Source organism: Lolium perenne, chromosome 7 (genome assembly GCF_019359855.2).
Source record: "Lolium perenne isolate Kyuss_39 chromosome 7, Kyuss_2.0, whole genome shotgun sequence".
Classification (NCBI taxonomy): Eukaryota; Viridiplantae; Streptophyta; class Magnoliopsida; order Poales; family Poaceae; genus Lolium; species Lolium perenne.
The window spans coordinates 245,456,813-245,478,618 of NC_067250.2; the positions used below are offsets into that span (position 1 = coordinate 245,456,813).

Sequence of the window (21,806 nt, forward strand, 5' to 3'; positions counted from 1 at the left end):
TTCAACAACATGGTGATTAAGCGACGCGTAGATTACACAAACATTCAAGTACGTCAAAAATATTCACAATTCTTTTTAATTACGATGATTTGAATACACACAACTCATATATTCATATATGGTCTTATTCTTTATAGACCGAAGACATGTGGAGGGACATCCTACCACAGCCATGCCTACGACAACTTCAGCAGGAAATATTGTAATTTTTGCTTACGGAGATCATACCTGAAAATGGAGAATACTTTTACCCGTTTAACCAATTGTAATTCAATGATCTCCATGTAATATAATAGATGCATCAACATGTATGATCGTCGAGCTCCCATGGCTACCAATTGAATATATATGTGTGTGGTCGTAAGAGAAAATATGTTATATATATTCATCAACGTGTGCAGTATATATGTATTACCGTAGAATATGTAATGAAAATAATTGAATAAAAATGGAAAGCACAAAAAACAGAGGCTAGAACCCTAAACCCTGGCATGGACTATAGTCCCGGTTGGTAACACCAACCGGGACTAAAGGTCCGCCAGCCAGAGCGGTCCGTCGCTGCCACGTGTATGACCTTTAGTCCTAGTTTATAAGTCAACCGGGACTAAACGTTAGGGCTTTAGTCCCGCTTTGGTAGTCCGGATAGAAAATCAGGACTAAAGGCCCTTCCAAACCGGTGGAAAAGACCCGTTCTATACCAGTGAGATCAGGTTCTGTTGTAGTCAGTTGGGTTGTTCACATGGGCTTCAGCCATGAGCAACTTGGTGGAACGGAGTCTAACTTGTGTGCTATGTCCATTTGAGGTGTTTTAATTTTTATTTTTAAACCCCGAGCTCCCGATCCACTACTAATACTAACTCACTGAAAGTTCAAACAACACAACTGATAAATAATAGTTGTAATAGGAGTGTAACTGAAAAAATCGCAATTGCAAGTCATGCGTAGCTATAAAACTTGTGCGTAAATGAAAGAAAAATCATAGTTACAACCTGCGTGTAGCTCGAAAAAACCCAGGTGCAGCCCATGCACAATTAGAAAAACGCAGGAGCAACCCACACACAATTGGAAAAATTAGGTTACTACCCACACCCAACTTGAAAAGTCAAAGTTACAATCCATACATAACTAGAAAATTCACATCTACAACTCATGCATAACTGCAAAAAGCACAGTTACAACATGCGCACAACTGGAAAATCAAAGTTGCAAGCTGCGCGTAAGAAAAAAACCTAGTTGCTATTGACGTGTATAAAGTAGATTGCCTAGCCCTTTCCATCAGTTCGGACTATTGGTTCAAGTGGGTAGTGCATGAAGCTTAACATAGTATCAGAGCCCCAGGTCTCGAGTTCAAATCCTGGCTTTCACAATTTATTCTAAAAAATCCCCGCAGCCTCCTGCCGTGTGTATCCGGTCTTCCGCTGTCTCTTTGCCTCTCTGCACGTGTTGACTTGTCTTCTTGTCTTCCCGTCACACGTGAGAGGGGGTGTTGACGTGTATAAAGTAGATTGTCTAGCCCTTTCCATCAGTTCGGACTTTTGATTCAAGTGGCTAGTGCATGAAGCTTAACAGTTGCAACCTACCTGCAGCTGGAAAAAAATCTTTGCAACCGGTAAAAATCATAGTTACAACCCGCACGCAACTGATATTTCCCAGTTTCACATGGATTGTAACTGAGTCTTCACCGGTTCCACTTGGGTTGTAAATAAGATTTTTTTCCGATTGCACCATGGATGTAACTAGGGAGAAACCGAGCTACTACCAATTGCACATGTGCTGAAACTATTTTTCAGTTACACTATGGTTGCAACTTTGGAAAAGCTAAAATTAGGCTAGTTACACATGGGCTGCAACTGAATTTCTTTTAGTTACACACGTAATGCAACTGAGCCACATGAGTAGGTGTAACTGAGATTTTTTTTTAGTATTTATAATGTACCCACTTAACTAATCTATCAGTTTTTTTTTTGCGGGGTAACTAATCTATCAGTTTAAGCGCATAGTATTATGAGTCTCAACTTCACGCTCTTATTTTAGAATGTCAAAAGTGCATACTGCGCAACAAAAAACAAAGAAAAAAATTAAAAGTCATGTACTGCAAAAGCCCACGCTCACAGCAAGCAGCACGAGCATGATGCCCACGGCAAGAAACAGAGCAGCCCAGGACAAGCATCAGCGAGGGACTCGGTACTCGTACAACCCAACGGGCTGCACGCATCTTAGCATAACAAATCCAACGGCTGACGAAGTAACTGGGACTTAATAAAAATTAGTCGCCTGATTTCTAGCAAAACTGCAGTTATTGACTCCTAAATTCCTTTGTGTATGTTATCTTATGGTCTCTGTTGCAGCGAAAGGAGGACAAACAGCAGATGGTTACAGATGGCGGTTGTTGGAGTTGATTATCACCTGGATTTATGTCCTGTGGTGGTCACTTAACAGATTATGTAGTACTTGCAATGTTATTTCACACTGTTGTCGTTGGACACTAACTGTTTATTATAAACTGTTAAGCTTGTTTCATTTCTTTTATGCAGTGGCTGGAAGCAGTATTTGCCTTTAATCTGAAAAGAAGTTGATCCACAATCCATCACCTTTATTCGCAAAAAAAAAAAAAAAAAAAAAAAAAAAAAAAAAAATCCATCACCTTTAACATTTTGAAAAGAGATGGAGGCACTCATCACAGGATCACGGTTTTGGAAGAATCTGAGGAAGGCTTGCAGTATCTCAGGACCATGATCTGCGTGCTCATATTCTTCCTCCACTAAACATGCAAAAGTTCTCTCGTAACTTCAGACGTACCAGGATGCCAGCACCTAAATGGACACATGAATGTAGTGTGCATGGGGAGCATTCAGTTCTACTATTAGCCGGCCATGGTCCAATCAACTGTTTTTACAAAAGCCCCAAAGAGGATGAGCGAAAATATTAGAAAAGTAAGAGATGACAAAAAGCTTTTTCTCTAATAGCAAGCGACATGACAAGCTTTTCCTTGTCCATACATGTGACAGTATCACAAGAGAATATGGGTAACATTTGTTCTCCCTCATGCATGTTGTCACCGAGAAGATATTGGAACCAAAGATATCCCTCTAAAGAAAAGTCAAGATTTGGAATTAAAGCCCCATCACCTTACTTTTTATCTTTGTAAGTTTCCTTGGAGATGGAATATTTCATCGCACATGTGTATCTCGTAAAACTATTAAATAATCAATCATGTGAAGAAATGGACCAATTCAATTGAACAAATACTAGCTTTACAAAGGTATACTTTCTTTCTTTTCCAAAATGTTAGCTTCTTTGCTCAGATATGTGACAAAAATAAAAGTAAAATGGTGTACAATTAACCAATGAAGCAATAATACAATCACAAAGCAAAAAAAAATATTGTATGGTATACTCTGATTAGTTTATACTAACTGGCTGTCAATTTGACCAAAAAGACCACGATAAACGATGATTATCACAATGATTTTGCATTGATCAGCGTGAGCAACCGACGGTTATGACCTCCTCTTGTAATGTCACCTTTGTTTTCTGTACTCTCCTTTATCTTTTTTTTTTCTGTTTCTCCCTTTTGCTTTCCCTGCAATATCATCTTTGTCTCTTTAGACATGCAAATGTAAGCACTCAAATGAAACTTCCATCCCGCTATCTAGACACATTGGGTGAAGAGAAAGGTAAATCTTGAGAGAAGATGTTTGTGTGTGTGGCCGGTGGTGGACTGGGGGATGAAAGCTGGGTTTCGGTTTTGTTGGAAACTTTGCCTTTTGGGTGTTTCTTGGAAGCCACTCCTCCTATATGCTGCAATGCCTGTGTACTTTTTAGTCTTGTAGCCTATTGTTGTATGTATGCTAATCCTACCATGGCAATAATGATGGTGTCAGGGTTTTGGCTGGCCTTTGGGTACCTCTCCGAGACTGGCTACAGAACAAGGTGCATGGCAGATATGTTTGCTCGTTCACCCATGATGATCCTGGTTTTCAGAATGCCAGAAGGATGGGTATTGGCACTGCCATCCTGTGCCCTCCTTGCCACCTGATGTTTCCTGAAAAAAAAGGGCTACATGATTAGAAGTGCTCCAGAGATTAGAGTTAATTGTTTGCTTACGACAGATAATAACTGAATATTCTTCTATAATGCATTAGTTAACATGCATAGTATGACTTTTTGGATTTTCACTAATTTAATATAAATCTTTTTTTAGATCATGATGGATTTTGACATTTCACTGCGGCATTTTTTTACACCACTCGTTTTATGATTCGATATAATTGGTGAAAAGGATCTTAACATCATGTACTAGCAAACAGAGGGAAAGAAAACTCAGAACACGATCTCCAACTATATGGTAAGTGCATTCTTCTATTGTTGTGTAACATTTGCATGCCAAACAAAAAAACATTTGTAGAGCAGATTAAAAAATAAGGTTATCACAAATGAAGAAATCACAAATTGGTCCGTACTACAGGTACCTCAACTATGTTATCTTGACCAAAGTCTTAATTATCGTCTAACTCGGTTGTATCACGAAAATGATATTACATATATATATTTTACTATACATGTCATTCACACATTATATAAAAAATCAAAATAGCACTAAACCATCCATGCCCATGTTAAAAGCGGTACGATCTCTATTCCGAAATACTTGGGGTGTGATACAAAATACTATGCCATTTAATTTATGATGAATAATGTTTTCTCAATATTTGTAAATAAAATACTAACATATAGCTCAAAGAAACGTTTGAAGTTGTGTCTATGAGACCATTTCCATATCTTGCATTGACTAGACTCTCGATTTCTTGATACACTGATATTTTGGAACATATGGTCATATACTCAGGGGAATATATAGAGGAACCGAGTGAGCACAATCATTTCTTTCGCATAAAAAAGAGTACGTACAATCAGTTGTCTAGAAAACACACTTAGAGAAATTGTAGCAGTAGTCCCTAAATAGGGTCGGCCCTACTTCTTGGGGCTACAAACTGTCACCAACTCCAGCAATAGCCCCTGTTTCTCAACCTATATATTTTTCTGAACTCAATCACTTCACATGAGACTCATTATTAATTGGGATACATGTGGGGGTCGGCAGTGGCTGGGGAAATGCGGCGGGCAGCGCATTAAAAGAAAGAACAATAAGTTATAGTCAACTCGCTATAAAGATTAAAATAATATAGTCTTGCCTAGTTGGGGGAGAGAAAAGAGGGGAGAGGAGGTAATTGGGCTCTCATGCAAGATTCATTTCTAGCAAGCGCTTATATGCACTTTGTGAGAATAAAAGGTGAGTCACGTATTAATAAAACACTATATTTTTATAGCCAACTATTATGCATGCTAGCTATAGGTTATACATGATATGGCACATGCTTATAGATAGCAATTGGATATACTATTGAACTTGCTCTAAGAGAAGGAAAACTCAACAAGAACAAGTAGATACTTTTTGGAGACATCCCTATTTAGGGACCCAAGAGGAAGTTGGGATCATAGTAGAGTCGATTGTTTTGCCATAGCCCCTACAACTGTGTACGGATCTTTTTCGACAAGGAGGTTGAGAATCCCCGGGCTCACCTACATTCGGGGGCATCACCAAGTCACCATATGGCGAGCCGGGAGCACATATCCAGTCCAGAAGACACTCAACGTGTACCGCACACATACGCTATAGAAGACGCCTATGATATCATACTGTTGATCCATCTTCAGGTAGAGGTATGCATAACTCTCGTCCATCATATCGCATTGTTGCCGACACTCTGTTGTGCCATATTGCCGAGACCCAACGCCATCGACGTTGTAGATGCCACGCCGCACCACCTCCTCGGACACCAGCATCTGCCGCTAGTCCACGAGTAAGGTCCTACTCCAACACATTGCCCATAAGGAGGAGAACGGCGCTACGCACCTCCAATGTCTGACTCGAAAAGGTCTAGGATTCCCCAGAGAGATTTGGGCAGGAGCGCGAACTGCGTCACCAACGCGGTCAAAAAGGTTACGACGCTCGTGGGCGCCGTAGTCGATTGCTCCAACCAATGCCGGAGCCTGGTATTCACCGATAATGCCGCGCCTACCTTGTTCTGTATCGGCTTGTTCACCTATCACTACATTTGCGAACCACTCCCGCAAGGAGCAAGGCCTAGGACCAAAGCTGACCGCAATCGAAGGATCTGGCAATCTATGGCATTGATGCACCAACGACGGAACACCAGGATGCCCGGCTGCCTCCGAGCCACTCGTCGTACGCCGCATCTTGTTGCCGCATCACAGGGACGGGGAGCTCATTGCAGGAACCGGGAGGAGGTCGTCGATAGGGGAGTGCAAATCTTGTCAAAGGCCACCAGAGGAGAACCACAGCAGCCATCCGCGATATGAGCTTTGCCCGGCCACATCCTCCAACGCGGCGGTATGGTGGAGGAGATCGGGTAGGGCCTTGGGGCTGGCGGGTAGAGTTTCCCCATGTCGCCTGACAGAGGACCCGGTTGAGTTGCTATATAACACAATTACTTCAATTTGGACAGATTGATTCTTCCAGAGTCATGTGTTCTCACTCTAGTTTGGTATGAGCCTGTTACTAAATATAAGTTGTTTTGCGCATTTAATTAAACTTCAAAAATATATTATATTTAGGAATGCATGGAGGAAGTACGTACTACCCTATGACCAAACCTCGGCTGAATCTCGTGTGTCGTAGCGGTGTACCCAAGTAAATGGACACATTTGCAACCAAAAGGTGTACGTACTTGATGGAAAGAATCAGTTAGACTACCATGAAGAGAAACGGGCAAACGGCACACAAACAAGAAGAAATCAGCAGCGCTGGATACAACAGCTAGCACCTCCGTTTCATAATTTTTGCCGCGGTTTTAGATCAATCTTGAAACACAATCACGAGAAGAATTATGAAATGAGGGAGTACAAAATATATGCGTCATTGATAGGAACTTCGAATGTTTAACTCAGAACAAAGTATGCACGTGTAGAGACTAGAGACTAGAGAGAGAGGGAGAGCGAGAGAGAGAATTCTTACTCCTGCTTTTGACCTCCTGGATGTGCATCCCATGATCACCTCTTCGAGTCCAGAAGTCGACCGTCCATCAAACTTCCGCGTTTGGTGTGGCCGCTCATCCTCCTAGTTACGTTCGTTTGAGTGTCAAACCAACCCGTAAGACTAAACTGTATGCTTAGGTACAACGCCAAAGAACTGCATGGAGAGAATTGTATGTTGCTGAGCTACCTGATGATGGTAGCTCGCTGCCCCATGATCGTACGGCTCCCCAACTGGTGCCGTGAGAACGACCGAGCCCTGGTGAGCCCGTGGCGCCGCCATCAACGCGGCGATGGGGTCTGTGGGCGTGCTGACATGGAACGCCGCCGCTGCCGCACTCTGCTGCTCCTGTTGGAGACCGGCGTAGTGATGGTGGCGGCGCCGGTGATCCTGCTCGTTGAGGAGGTGCTGCTGCTGGTGGTGATGGTGAAGCCCTGCAGGACGATGCATCACTCCCTCGTCAACCCTAGATTGCACCACATGGTGATCTGATCCTCCCATTCCCACCTGCATGTAGTTGTACACGTTAATTAATACATCACTTGCACATAACGCGGTACGTGTAAATTGTAGACGTAATAATTAGCTACCTTCATCATTCTCAAAAATAATAATTAGATACCTTCACAAGTAAGATTATATACTAACCATAACTTAATTCTGTTACACTCGAGCGTTTAGTGATTAGTAAACGTATGTCACTGTTTGGTAGATAAAAGGAAAGTGAAAAAAATCAAAGTAACCAAGAACATATTCTTTTAATATCATGTATGCTTATATATAAACATTTAGGTGATGAATAGAACGATCATGCCCTTAATTAGGGTTGCTTGGTGTTTGGACAAAGTGATGCCTAATTAAGTACAGTATTTGATACTGTGCAGATTCTGTACTAGTTGTGTGGTACTAACTTTATCAGCCTGCGCGTATATGCCTTCTTTTCAACAGAATTAATTGCATGACATGAAAATATATGTTCAACAGTCTGTGCATGCATGTAGGTCACAAACATCCATCGATTTAGGTAAGATCTCAACCCTAGCTCGTACTGTTTCCTTCGAGAACTTCTTTCACACCTTACCATTAGTTCATTAATCAGATTGTGCTGAATGGACACAATTGCCTTCACACCCCACAACCCTCCCAGACAAAAATATTGGATCCAATTCCTTGCTACATTCATTGATTAAAAAAAGGGTATCTTTCGTCTGTAAGAAACCTTCCTATATCCTCTAAAAAAAAACCTTCCTATATTAAAAGCAAAAAAATATATGAATTTGTGTCGTCCATATTTGCGAGAACGCGACACGTTCTTACGGCTAGTTACGGAAATATGGAGGGAGCTAGAACCCTTGGATGTCGCATTCTGCTTTCGGTCATAATCTAGTGTTATGATGCCTTAGGTGGTCCTATGCTACCATATAGCTCGGAAAATGATATAATGAGATCCCCAATAAAAAGTGAAAATATTCCACAAGAGTTCTTAACTTATATCTTGTCTGAAGAAGGAAACAACTAAAGAAAATATGTTTTAAAAACAAATACTGAATATACTCTCTCTTAATAGGATTCTTTGTCGAACATGATTATTTGCATTGGTCTTTGTACTCGATTAATTATTCTCCCATGTGATTAAAAATTCAATATTCTTAATTAATGCTCAATAGCTATATTTGGTTGTGTACCTCTCTTGGTGAAACTATGTTTCGATTTTCTCACCCATCTAGCCCAAAAATATATTTCTCGCAATTTTCGATCTAAAACCCCTCTGTAAAATTATGATTTATCTTTAAGTGTCTTTGAACATGACTATGTTGCGGTGGTACCTCCTCTATCTCCTTGCCCGTCCAATCTACATTGTCCCTCTCCATACCCTACTCTTTCTCCCCAACTCACCTCACGGATGGATAGAGGTCATGGCTCCCCATGCTATCCTAAATTCATGCATAATCACTAAAGAGTTTAAGAGAATTTCCTGCAAATACATGGTTTTGCCCCTCTTATCAATTTTTTGATTAATCTAGACCTCTCTAACGTCCTAATAAGGAAATCTTGTCGGTGATCTGGGGGCAGTCATCATCGCTAGTCATCATCGCCATCCACAGTAACTCTCCCTCATATGTGTTCCTTGCCCTCGTCACCCCTCTCTATTAGCTGTTGCTCTAGTAAGCCATAATCCTCCCTCCTTCTTCCTCCTATGCTACAATTGACGGCGGTTAAGGAAGCCACAAATGTTGAGTGACTTCACTCCCAAAGATGCTAAATGTAAAGAATTGCCCTTGATCTTTTTTCTATTTTTGGACATGGGTACATAAAGAGTCTCCCCCACCCTCCCATGTATATCTCTTCTCCCCCCACATACACACACCTCTCCTCTCTCTCCCGCTCTCTATCTACCTATCTATATGTCTATATCTTGATGTGCTTAATATAGCCCTACATGTTTTTGAATGGCAGAGGAAAAGCTAAAGGAAAGCTTATCTCCATCAGTTCTTCCATACAAACGAAAGCCATACCTATGTACCAATTGCATATGTTGTTCGGGGCTACCTATCAATGACCCAAGGTATGGCATTTGTGTCACTGTTTTTTTAGAAAAAAGTGAGATGTGACTTAATTCTCGTCAAACATGAATTAAGTTAATTCTCGGTTAGATAAAAAAAACCTCGTTCTCGGAAAAATATAGGTGGGCACCGGTATTACTGGATACCGAAAATACCGAACCAAATACCATCCAAGATTCTTCAAAAACAATTTAAAATTCATCTGAATTTATAAAAACAAAATTGAGTAAATTACAAGAAAATCAATAAATACCGCGTTGTATTCTCTTATACCGCAGGGTACCGGAAAAATGGGTTACCCGCAAAATATCGTACGAGAAAAATGATGGTTTGATGACATCCTCAAATTTAAAAAGCAAATATAAAAATTAGGCAAGATCAAACGTAATTATATATCGACCTAGAACTAGCAAAAACAAAGAAAAAAGTGGTATTTTGCAAAGTTTTAAATAGCCGGTTATAGCCTTTCAAGAGGCCTGCTACTAGGGCTTTCATAGGCTAAAACGGGAATAGCCGCTTGAAGTCTCGCTAAGTAAATTTAGCCCATGTTTAACCCCTTAATTAGCCACTAAACTTTCCGCTCGGCGGGCCAAAATATCTGGGCAAAAAATTGTTGGCGGCCCAATTGTGCCAAAATCCATCTCTCTCCTAACCTTGTCCCCCAAATCCCCACTTTTCCCCTTCTCTGTCCAAAAAGGACCCAGAGGCGACTATGGCGGCGGCGCGCACCCTCCCACTCCCGGCCGTCCTTGTTCTTGGTTATTCGTATATCTTATGCTTATGAGACTATATTATTATTATGTCATATGTTTTTAAATTATTGATATATGTTAATACAAGAATATATGCTGCCCAATTTTTTTGCAAAACATTAATTAGCAAAACTGCTATATGGCCTTAGCTGCGTTTATAGCTCGGCTATAGCTAGCCTTTTGTAGCTGCTGGAATCTCCGCCGCTAAATGCAATAGTCAACTTCACTTTGAACTTTGGTATTTTGTCAAAATCTTGATATAGGAAGAAATAGATCAAAACTCACCTCATCGAAACTGTTTCTGAGCTGTGTGAAGCTGAAGTCTTCAATGCCAACAGGGGCACCGCCGTGGAACGCCACACTGATGACGTCGGAGGAGGTCATGCCCGGCACCACGGGCGTTGCACCCGCACGACGGTCGACCCTTCTCCTCTCCACGGCTGAGACGCTAGTACTAGCCGCTGAGGTAGATGCCGAGGCTCCGTCGCCGACGCCACACTGCCTCGGCTGTGTCTGGTAGAAGATCTTCGAGACGACGAGCTCGCCCTCGCGCTCCTCCTCGGACTCGCCGAGGTGGTACTGGTGCATCACCCAGTTGGTCTTCTCTGGCTTCCGGTGCTTGCCGAAGTTTGTGTAGAGCACTAGGATCTTCTTGCACCCCCTCTGCCGGCCGCCCACCGCCACAGGCCGTGTCTTGCCGGTCTTGTGCCACCGTGTTTCGCTCCGCTGTTGCTGCGGCTGCACCGCGCCGGCGTTCGCGGAGCCGCCGGCAGAGGAGACAGCCGAAGCGTCGACCGTTGCGGGCGGCTGGATCTTGCGGCGCTTGCGGGTACCGGTGGTGTAGGCCTTGGACGGCCGGTGGAAGAAGTGTCTGCTCAGGCCGTCTTTGGACACACCTGCATGGGCATAGCGGCCATAGCCATGGATGTCAGTACGTGCATGTGAGGATCGATATTGGTCATATCTGTTCTTGTTGATCCGCTTTGGAAAAAAAAAGATAGAGAGAAAAGATCGTCGGCTGTTGGAGAATATAACAACCTTGAGAGGAGGACAAAACCTAACTTTGGACGCTAGGGGCAGATCTCATGTCACAGTTCATTCTAGAGAGAGAAAGGGAGGAAAATGTGCCACGACAACATTGATATCGTACGAGGTGTAGTACCGAGAGATTTGGGTTGTACAAACTTGTTTCCTTTTGTTTCAAGATTGCTACAGTGCACTGGCAAATCTACCTCTAATATAGTTTCTAACTTCCTATATATATACATGGCGATGTGCGTATCAAAGTATTCAAATGTCACTGAAACAAATCCCAAAACACGAATAAAAGTATATCAGAATATGGTTAATGTATATAAAATAGATGAACAACGAGGAGCACAAAAGTAACCGAGCTAGGAAAGAAGAAACTGAAATTGCACAAGTCCAAAAAAAAGTTAACATTGTTCCAGAAAAGAGAGGAGATTTTTCTAACAGTAAAGAACACTTTTCTGGAGATTAGAAACGCACGGTAGCTACCTAGAAACAGATGTTCGAGGATTATTATTATTAAGCTAGAAATTAAACTCTCCAGCAGTAAAATGAAAAGCTAGAAATTAACCTGGCAGTTTCTCTGGGTGGGTGTAACAGATGCCATCCTCCCCCTCGATGGTAGGTATGAACTCATCGATCAGAGGGTGAGACGGGGTTTCCGCCGCCGCCGTGCCGCCGGACCGGACTTTCGCCTCCAGGTGCTCGATCAGCTCCTGATCCGTTGGATCGAACTTCACCCCTGCCGGCAACCCCACCCAATCCTGCACGAACGCAGCATATACGTACACGATCGATTAATCTAGAATTGAAAAACCTAGCAGAAGAGATGTCATCTGGCCGAGGTCGTGCGTACCAGCTTCCGGTCGATCTTGTGGCTGCACCTGGGGCAGCAGCTCGACTTCGACATGTACTTGCGGTGCTGCTCGATCCTAGAGCCGATAAGGTGGTGGCTGCCACCGCCGGCGCTGCCGCTGCTTGCTCCTCCTGCTGTTGCACCATCGTCCATGTCCTGTCACCTCGATCACTGCCAGGGGAACTGTCGTACCACCGGCCTTCCCTATCTCCTTGGCCTATGCATGATCACATGTAAGAGAGAGGATTACTCACATGAAGGAGGGCAGGAGGAAGAGTGCGGATGGGGACAGGAGAGAGATGGGAGAGGAAAGGGGAGACCGGCCGGGGGAAGAGGGGGTGAATGGGGTTTTGAGCAAGTAATAAAGAAGATTTGGAGACCGGAATTCCATGTGTTGATCGCTTTAACGGAAGGGATAGAGAGAGAAAGGAAAAGGTTCTTCAGGTACACACGAAACACCTTTGGACATACGCTAGATCAAGCTGGCCCTCCCTAGCTACACCTATCTCAAAACAACTACACCTATCTCTAGTAAGAGAGAGAGAGAGAGAGAGAGAGAGAGAGAGAGAGCTTCGCACGCACACTTCTCCTCCACACTTAATACTGCTCCTAAATACAAAATAAATTCAGTAGATGCTCGAATGATACTCAAAATAAATATAAATTGCCATTTATGCATTATATTTTCTAAATTTAGGTCATTTTTTGTCCATCCTACAATGGATTTTAAAAAAAAACTAGTCTTGAGTATTGTTGTGTATAGTACTGCAAACTAATGCAATCAAAAAAATCATATTTTATAATTATAAACCCTAATCAAATATATATTAACCCAAAAAATTGGAAAAAGCACAAAATTTAACTTTGCAGTTGTTGGAAAATTACTAGAGAATAAATTCGATAAATCGACACGCCACTAGGAAAGCGAAAATTGCAGGCACGATGTCATCTAGTTTAGCTCTTCTGCATTCACTTAACACGCAAGCTTGGGCTCCTTCATCCGCCACATGTTTCTCAACATGTAGCCTAACGAACACGGACCTTCTGACGCAAGATACCCTGACATAGGGTCACGGAAATGTGGGGCCCCATATGGCGTACGAACATGGCATCGACTCAACATCGCCCCTGCATGCATCAGAGGATCCCCTTCCATATATATTCTAACACTGTTATTGTCATTCACTATGTCACCACATTTGTCATTCAACTGATCAAAGATGTCATTTCAATTGTCATCTTAACCTTTTAAATTAAAATTCTAAATACCTTGAATCAATATGTAGAAACTTAAAGTCAAACAACTTGTGAAATCTTAGTTCACAAATCAGCCAACTTTTTAGTGCTTCCTAAACCAAAACTCACGATTGTCAAAATCAATAAGTTGGACACATTCAGATATGTGCACTCACCTTCTTCAGTGTCACCGTTCTTCGTTGGTGTGAAATTTCACACTTGAGATATCTTGCCCTCTCAGAGTGCTACGGTGTAAGAAAAGCACCACGAAGGATTTGGATGGAGATGGTATCAGTGGATTTGGAGGAGCCTGTGACAATATGAATAGGAGACGGGGGCGAGGTGGATAATAATGAGGTAAGTATTGAATGAGCAACTAAATTGCATTCGTCCGCTTATGATATCCTTCGTATGTGACCAAATCAAGAAAAAAGGACACCCTCTATACGCCCTGTGATAGTGATCGCACGGCTGGTCAAATGTTCTAATTTTATCAACGAATATCTATGTATTGAAGAGTTTATTCTCCAATATTAAATACATACTCGAAAACGTATAGTAATCAGCACCTATCAAATAGCCTAATATTAGCATCATTTTTTGCAGGTACAATTTTAGCATTGTTTTCATTTATTTGTCAAAAGCACCACACAATAATTTTCTAAGGCATGTGCAAAGACGTAGTTCATCCTGCCGGCAAGAATATATTTTTTAGGCTGAACAATGGGTTTCTCCACTGTATATTTTTATATGTAAAAAAGTGTTTACATGGTTCCACTTGCTTGAGAAGTTGAGAAGAGCAACTAGATGAGGCCATAAGCCAAAAAGGAAAAAAAAAAAAAAAAAAAAAAAAAAAAGAAGTCATATCTAAAATTTTCTACCCAAGCTGATATGCCATGACATCATTTCCTCTTGGCTTTGTGAACTAGAAGGGCAATTTCATCCTTGAACTTCTTCCTGCACATGTAAATACTAGGAGGAACGGCCTTGAAGATAAAATCATTGCGGGTGGTCCAAATGGACCATGCGATCAGCAGGATGAGCTCCATGAAAAAAGGCTTTGAAACTACAAGCATGGCACTAGTGAGGATATGCTGAATATCTAACTGATCATGTGTCATGTGCGGGAGGAGACCAAGTAGGGCACAAGTATTGCCAACATAATAAAGCACTATTCAAACGATTATGCATAAGAAGCCAAAAGAAAACCTTATGTTTCTATTGACAACATCCATCCCACATCCATTTCAGAGCGGGAACAGTTCCAACATTACCCATAAGAGTATTGTAAACCTGAGAGACCTTAGCAGTTGCAGTATATCCAAATATTGGCCAAGAATCAAATCGAGTACCAGGCACAAGTTCTTGTAACAGAGTCGTGAATAAAAAAAAATTCGGAAGTCGTGAATAAATTCAGTTGCACCATGGCTTCCTCAGAGAGAGGAAATGGAAACGATCGGACAAACTAGTGGTAGCTAGAGGTTCCTTTCGGGAAATGGATTCGTTCTTAGCAAATGAGAAGAGATGAGGCCAAGTCTCTTGCAAAGTAGCTATAAAACAGCACATATGCTAATATATTGGCTGGAGAATCACCTGATTGTTTCCAACATAAGTTCCTCAACCCACGGAACTAAAGATGGCAGATTGGCGGTCGCTAGATGGATACAATTACAGTCTAGAAGATCGTGCTTAATTACATAAATCGGCGCATTCTGTGCATGAGTGACCCTTTGCCTTCGTAAGTTGATCCTCTTTTTGGTATGTTCCCAAAATATGTTTCATGCACACGATCAGTTTGTACTAAAACTTCAAGTGGGCTGAGCGTGCCGCCTAACCTGCTGGGTGTCCGGCCAGCACAGCCCACTTAATTCCTTGGCAAGCAACCCACCTTGCGACATTGGGATTAGCAGTCAGTAACGTTTGCCCCGCTTACATCCTGCTTGAGTAGACGATGGGAGAGTCACAAACTCGCAGCATCTCTTGTACTGGACGATGTCGCCGCTTACTATGTTGGTGTCGCAGAGTTGGAAGATATTGCCGCATTTTTCATAGAAGGACATCCGTGTCATATTCCAGATTGTCTCGTCTTCGTTTGAGCAACTGTTATTGATTTCTCATCAACCATAAAATACGTTTAACTTGATCTTGTTGCCCTTCCACATGTTGAAAAGAGGACAATGACTCATGATGTTGCTACCGTTACTCTTTCCTATATTTCCCATCAACTCTTTCACATATCAATTTAGAGAGTTTCAGTGTCCAAATTGTGTAAGCATCCTCCTATTGAGCGGTTGTTGGATCGATATTTTTCAAAACAATTCTTATTATACTTCCTTGAGTTAGGTTGACAGAACTGAACCAGAGGTGCTACATCGTTATGTTTCTTAGAAGAACATGTGTGTAGACTGTATGCACTGAAGCCTGCGGTGGCAGAACTTCAGAACTAATAGTCGAGGTACCTGCCACTACCAGATAACATTTCAACGATTCAACTTCTGAACGTTGACAGTTCAACATGCCTTGCGTGTTCATGAGAATATTTCTTTAAACCCTTTACCAGAAGTAAATGGACAGTCATCACTTCAGAAATAACAGTCAAGGTAGTGATAATACAGTTGAAGTCCTCATAGGTTTGACAGTGGATAGGGTTGGAGCTGAGAGATTCGCTGTTGTAGGTGGGCAGATCCACCCTCCTGAGACCATTTGGTGAGCACACCGATTGCAATTTGGCCACCTCAACTACAGCCTTCCCATGTTGTCAAAACAAGCGATTAAACTGAACTCCATGGTAAACTGACAAGGCAGAGCCCTGGTTCTCAGGATGCTCCAGCTCGACTAACTGGATCACTTTAGAGTAGATTCTGGAAGCTTTCAACAGTCAACAGTGTAACCTAACGCTGCAACTAAGATGGGAGAATATAGATGGCTGCTAACGATAACTCCAGAAATATCCCAAGAAAATAGTTCAAAGGAGCCCTAAGGCTTTCAACTCTGTTCAAAGGATGAATTATTTTTAGGGTAAACAGTTCAAAGGATGACTTTGCATAACATTATTAGCATAACACGGAACGATTCCCAATTAATAGCATAGACCAATAGAATAATCTGAGGGAAAAACACAGAATTTATTCAAACTAAACAAACACTAGAGTGGTGTGCAAACTGCCCTCTTAATGCACATTTGCAATATTTTCAGGAATACATAAAAAGAGCCTTACCTTGAATATTTCCACTACGACCTGACAAGAAACAACGTACATCAACAAGCATTTCAAAAGAAAGTCAATTGGAAGCAAGACGTGAGTAATCCAGAACCAAATAATAAACAAGATTAACAAAAGAACCATGCATGGATCATTGATAACATTTAGCAGTTTTCAGGACCCAATATCTACCTTGTTTGACTTGCATTTTTCAAGGAGCAAATGAATTAAGATTACACACAGGCTCTGAGTGGCATACCACCTAGGGAGGTAGGGTATTACAATATTGTATGAGTGGAATAAAGAAACCCAATCGTGACACCAAACCCGCCAAAATAAATATCAATATTAGAAAACAATAGAATGGGCACTTTACATTTTCGAATACAGAAATTACAATGTACAAAATGAATGATAAACTGCACATTGAACTATTCCGTATGGCTTAACTTTCACCTGTGGACTTCCTGTACAATTGCATTTTCAACAAAAGAAGATTGTGGGAGTAGGTGTTTGTCTTCAACGTCATCATCTTCAAAGGGGTCCTTTATGGTTGCGTTGGAGCCATCTAGTCAAAGCCATTCATAAAAAATAAACATGAGAGTGCACATTCAGAATAACATGAACAATAAAAAGAAACTAATAAATCAGGAAAACTGGTATCTACCAGAGAAATCATAGTCTGTGAGATTCTTTGTCTCAGTAGACTCCAACCGCATACTTTCTGGTAGAAGGCAGTTGCAGAACACACCTGAAAATAAATTGGATATTATCTTTCATGACATACTAAGAATGAAAAATCAACTTTATTTAAGATGTGATATCTCCTTGAAACAGAACAGAAGTTGTATACGTTTTTGACATAAAGCATAGGAAACAGAAAACATGGGACAACAATGGTTTTGTGTTTCATTTGCCACCTACGGTTCTAAATGGCATTCCTCATCGTGAAAGACATTGGTGTGATCAATTAGAAGCTTATCGCTTATGTCTAGCTGCACTGTGGATGTATGGTATAGATGTAATTACCACATGTCATGAGGTGCCATCAATGTCGACACAAGGTACTCTAGTGTGAACAGTACTTGCATTTGTTGACAGAACAGTTATTTAGTTACAGCAAGTGGTTTGCTTATATTGCATCCTATTTTTACCTAGTTTACTTTAATTTAGTTTATCTTCAGAATTTGTTAGTATAAAAAAGGTGTTATGTATATCCATTGTTATCAAAATAGAGGATGTGATCTTTTAATAAGGGATAAGATCTTGTTAAGGAAAGTAAAATTAGTTTCTTAGGAGCCAACTTGTTTGTCAGCGTGTACCCTATATAAATAAAGCAATGGACTTATTCTCAGTGAATTATCTTTTAGGTGAGGAAACTAATCCAACCAGCTAACAGCTGATAATGTACCATGTGGCCACTCCATGTTTCATGCATAAACCATGTTCCCTCCCATGCCTAAGCGTTAAGCACTAAAACAGTTCCATGCTTACTCTACTCATCTCTAAATTTCCCCCATCTTTGCAGATACACATATTACGCCGTAAATTTCCCCATAGCCATATAGCATGGCCACTCCGTAAATTTCCCCATAGCCATATAGCATGCCCACCCTCTCTTGCCTAAGAAAGTAAGAAGTGGTCTGCCTCCTTATCTAGAACTCCAAATCGGCTGCCCAGCCAGTTACTCTACAATTGGTGATCAGAGCATGATGAACACAAATTTTGCATAATGTGAATATGCCCTTAGAAGCATAAAATCATCAGAAGGCTAAAATAAATAGATGCACAGGGAGATGACTTATTACCTATCTTAGCGAGTCGGTTAACCCAACCAGGAATTGGCTTTCCTGTCAATCTGGTGCTAAGATCATCAGTGAAGTGGTTACAATTCTTGGAAATGAGGTGGTATGTATCCCCATGATATTCCGATGCCATTCTCTGAATGAAATCTCGAAATTCCGACGGTTGTAGACTTGTACGGCCTATGAAAATCGTCGATCTGTACAGGAAGCCTGGGCAGTTCTTTGGTTCAACCTCAAAAACACCACTTGTAGGATAATCATGAGCTCCAAAACTGTACTCTGAGCCGTGGACTGTTCATCAAGGTAAAATAAGAAAAATTATAAACACTATGTAGACTTTAATGGAAACCACTATGCTCACTGCCAAGTAAATAACTTCACACAAGATGCAAAAACTAAAAGTTGTGTACTGCAGGAGTAGGTCTGCTACTTCTGATCACACCTACTTCGCTGTGGCCAGTTGATCATACATGAGTTTGCTAACAATTTTCATATGTACAGCAGATTTGTTGTGACATAACAAATTTGCTTCTACACCAAAATACTTCTAAAAAGGTTTCATTGTCATCATAGAAGGATGGCAAAGAAAAACAAGCATATTTGTCTATTGGAGGATTAAAGTTCTACTGCTATGCATTTTCATTCCTAATAGATCAACGGTACTGACTCAAATTATAATACCAAATTTCCAATATTTCATTCGTAGTAACAGTAGCTAGAGAAGTGCAGTAGTTTGTTTAAATATATAAAAAGAATGCTTTTTTCTGAGGAAAAAAAACGAAAAGCTTGGACATTTCATCAAAATGCAGAAAGAAGTATGCATATACCAAACATGGTTAGGTCTACAAGATTACAGCAAAGTTTGCCAATTAAAAAGTTTCGCCGTCAACACAAACAGTGACTAGAAGTCATAGTAGTGCTCCGGCTATGTTCGTTTTCATTTATCACACATCACGGAAGACAAATTCATGATACTACTTGACGATAAATCATAAACCTATACACTGATAACCCTAAAGAGGTCCCGTAAAAGACAACCCTAAGGTAGCCCATTTGCATGCTAGTATGCAGGCACAAGAAAAAACTTTCTTATTGTTACTCGAGAAGGACCGGTCAAACCATAAAATCGCACTCCCTCCGTTTGAACTAAACCCACGATAAGAAATATGGAACGGAGGGAGTACTAATTGTTGTGCCACAGAACCGGAATCTTCCCCAGCTGAATTAAAAGAAAAGATAATTGAAAAGACGTCTTGTGTCATCTTCACATCTTCAAACTACAAGTGACAATTGCCATATCGGCCTGCCCCATCTCAACCTTGAATCCTCTAGTTTATAGGTGGCAATTGCACAACTAAGTAGTCCTACAAGTAAAACTAGATAGCCCCTACTAGAAAACTTTGGGGTTTCAACTTGCCAATGTTCTAGATCGGGTTCTTCAACCATGTATAATAGAGAGAAGTTCAATTTACCCCCCTAAACTCATCTCAAAGTTCAGATTACAACCCTTAACTTTACTTTGGTTCAATCTTCAACCCTGAATTCTATAAACCGTTCGGAATTGAACCTTCTACCCTTTTTGACAAGTTTTGAACCAGTTTTTCTCCCTATATATTGTGCCAACTCATCAACATACAACATACACGGTACATGTACTTCCTCTCTCATGATCGTCTTCCTCCCTGGAACGAGGCCATGGCGACCACAGAGGGGTGCCTCCATCGGACAATAACAACCGGCGTCTGCTCTCTACACATCACATGTCGTGCCCAGCCTTCCTCCAACATGGGGCAACCACCACACAGCGCAGCGAGCCGCGGGGGAGACATTTTTATTCCAGCGGGTGAAGAGTTGAAGATGAAGCATAGATTTGAAGATGAAGAGTTATAGACATAGAATACATGTACGCACTATTTTACTAATACAATACATTACGTGACAAGAAAACCCGGCTTAAGACAATGCAAGGGGTGATTATGAACCGTTTTTAGAATTCAGAGTTGAAAGTTGAATCAAAGTAAAGTTCAGGGTTGTAAGCTAAACTTTGAGACAAGTTTAGGGGGTAAATTGGACTTCTCTCTGTATAATACAGACCTCAACATCCCCTAAACCTCCTGGCATTGTCAGTTCGCCTAATTAAACCTACAAGTAAATCGAGATCTAGTAGATTACCCTGCCAAAACCAACTATACACCCAAAAAGGACAATTTTTTTTGTAAAATCGAGAGATGCCCGGACTCCAAGCATGACGTGCTCTTCGTTATCAAATCGAGAAATCGGGCCGGCGCGATGGACCCGACACTCCCGTTCCTATCTCTTCCCCCACCCGAATCAATCCCAAAGCATACCCCAAATCGCACAGAATCCACGGGACCAGGGTCGAGCTGCCCCGCTCTCACCTTCGACGGCGGAGTGGAAGATGCCGAGGCCGCACCAGTGCATGTAGTTGTTAATGGGCGTGAGGTCGTAGACGTTGAGGAGCACCGGGAACTCCCCCGCCGGCGCGACGCCGCCGGAGACGGCCCCGCCCATCGCCCCCGCCCCCTTCCTGCCCCTCCGCGAGGAGATCCGGGGACGCTCGCCGGGGACGCGCGCCCTCCGCCGGGGAGGCCCGAGGTGCTCCTGGGGCTGGCTAGGGTTTTGATCCGATGCGGAGGGAGCTCGGAGAGGAGAGAGACGGGAATGAGCGACGAGTCGAGGAGTCAGAGGCGGGTCACGGTGGTGGGTTGCACGGCCGTGAGGTGACTGCTGGTGGGGTCGGAGGGTATATGGGTCCACCTGTCATTGGGCTGTTCTGGATCCGCGGAAGGTGGGGTTTCAGTGTTGGAACAGAACAGGATCCGTCACGGGCAGGGGTGGGATTAACACGTCGGATCCGACTGGCGTGTGGGGCCAGATTGGGTATCTGATGGGATATTTGGGCTGCACGAAGAGAGTTGAGGAGCTCAGCTTTGGCACCCCATGAACAATAAATTCAAGCAAATACTCCGTAGTAAATGTTATTAAAATTATCTGAATGTTTTTGGCAACAAATATGTTGGAGCATTCCGGGTAGTTTCGTGAAGAAATGACACTCGCGCTGCTCTATGCCAAAAAAAAAAATGCTCTAAAGAGACTATTTTTAAGCTCATTTAGAGTGTTGACTTATGTGAGATGAATTATTTAAGTGAACCTTCTTTGTGTTTGTTATTGATGTATTTGTAGATGTGTGTTACTATTTTGTTTATTTATAATTGTTCTGAGCAGTCTAATATCCTAGAGCATGTGTGAGGCCGCTTTAGCTCCCTTAAAACCAGGCGGGACG

General features: G+C 41.9%; 2 protein-coding genes across 3 annotated transcripts; both read right to left on the reverse strand.

The window, feature by feature from the left end:
- Positions 1 to 3,186: 3,186 nt before the first annotated feature.
- Positions 3,187 to 12,676, reverse strand: LOC127313156 (NAC domain-containing protein 75). 2 transcript variants are annotated; one of them, XR_007858812.2, is made up of 7 exons: positions 12,259 to 12,676; positions 11,974 to 12,166; positions 10,659 to 11,269; positions 7,247 to 7,564; positions 7,040 to 7,141; positions 3,908 to 4,045; positions 3,187 to 3,583 (listed from the first exon to the last, which is right to left on the reverse strand). XR_007858812.2 is itself a non-coding variant. In XM_051343705.2 (6 exons), the coding sequence occupies exons 1-6, from the start codon at positions 12,409 to 12,411 to the stop codon at positions 3,959 to 3,961; spliced, it is 1,464 nt and encodes a 487-aa protein (XP_051199665.1). In that variant the 5' UTR covers positions 12,412 to 12,675; the 3' UTR covers positions 3,187 to 3,958. The 2 variants fall into 2 exon arrangements, 1 of the variants encoding a protein (XP_051199665.1); XM_051343705.2 differs by having other exon boundaries at positions 3,187 to 4,045; positions 12,259 to 12,675.
- Positions 12,677 to 16,825: 4,149 nt separating this feature from the next.
- Positions 16,826 to 21,183, reverse strand: LOC127313158 (deSI-like protein At4g17486). The gene is made up of 4 exons (XM_051343707.2): positions 20,902 to 21,183; positions 18,506 to 18,793; positions 17,365 to 17,448; positions 16,826 to 17,265 (listed from the first exon to the last, which is right to left on the reverse strand). The coding sequence occupies exons 1-4, from the start codon at positions 21,032 to 21,034 to the stop codon at positions 17,150 to 17,152; spliced, it is 621 nt and encodes a 206-aa protein (XP_051199667.1). The 5' UTR covers positions 21,035 to 21,183; the 3' UTR covers positions 16,826 to 17,149.
- Between the last annotated feature and the right edge of the window lie 623 nt (positions 21,184 to 21,806).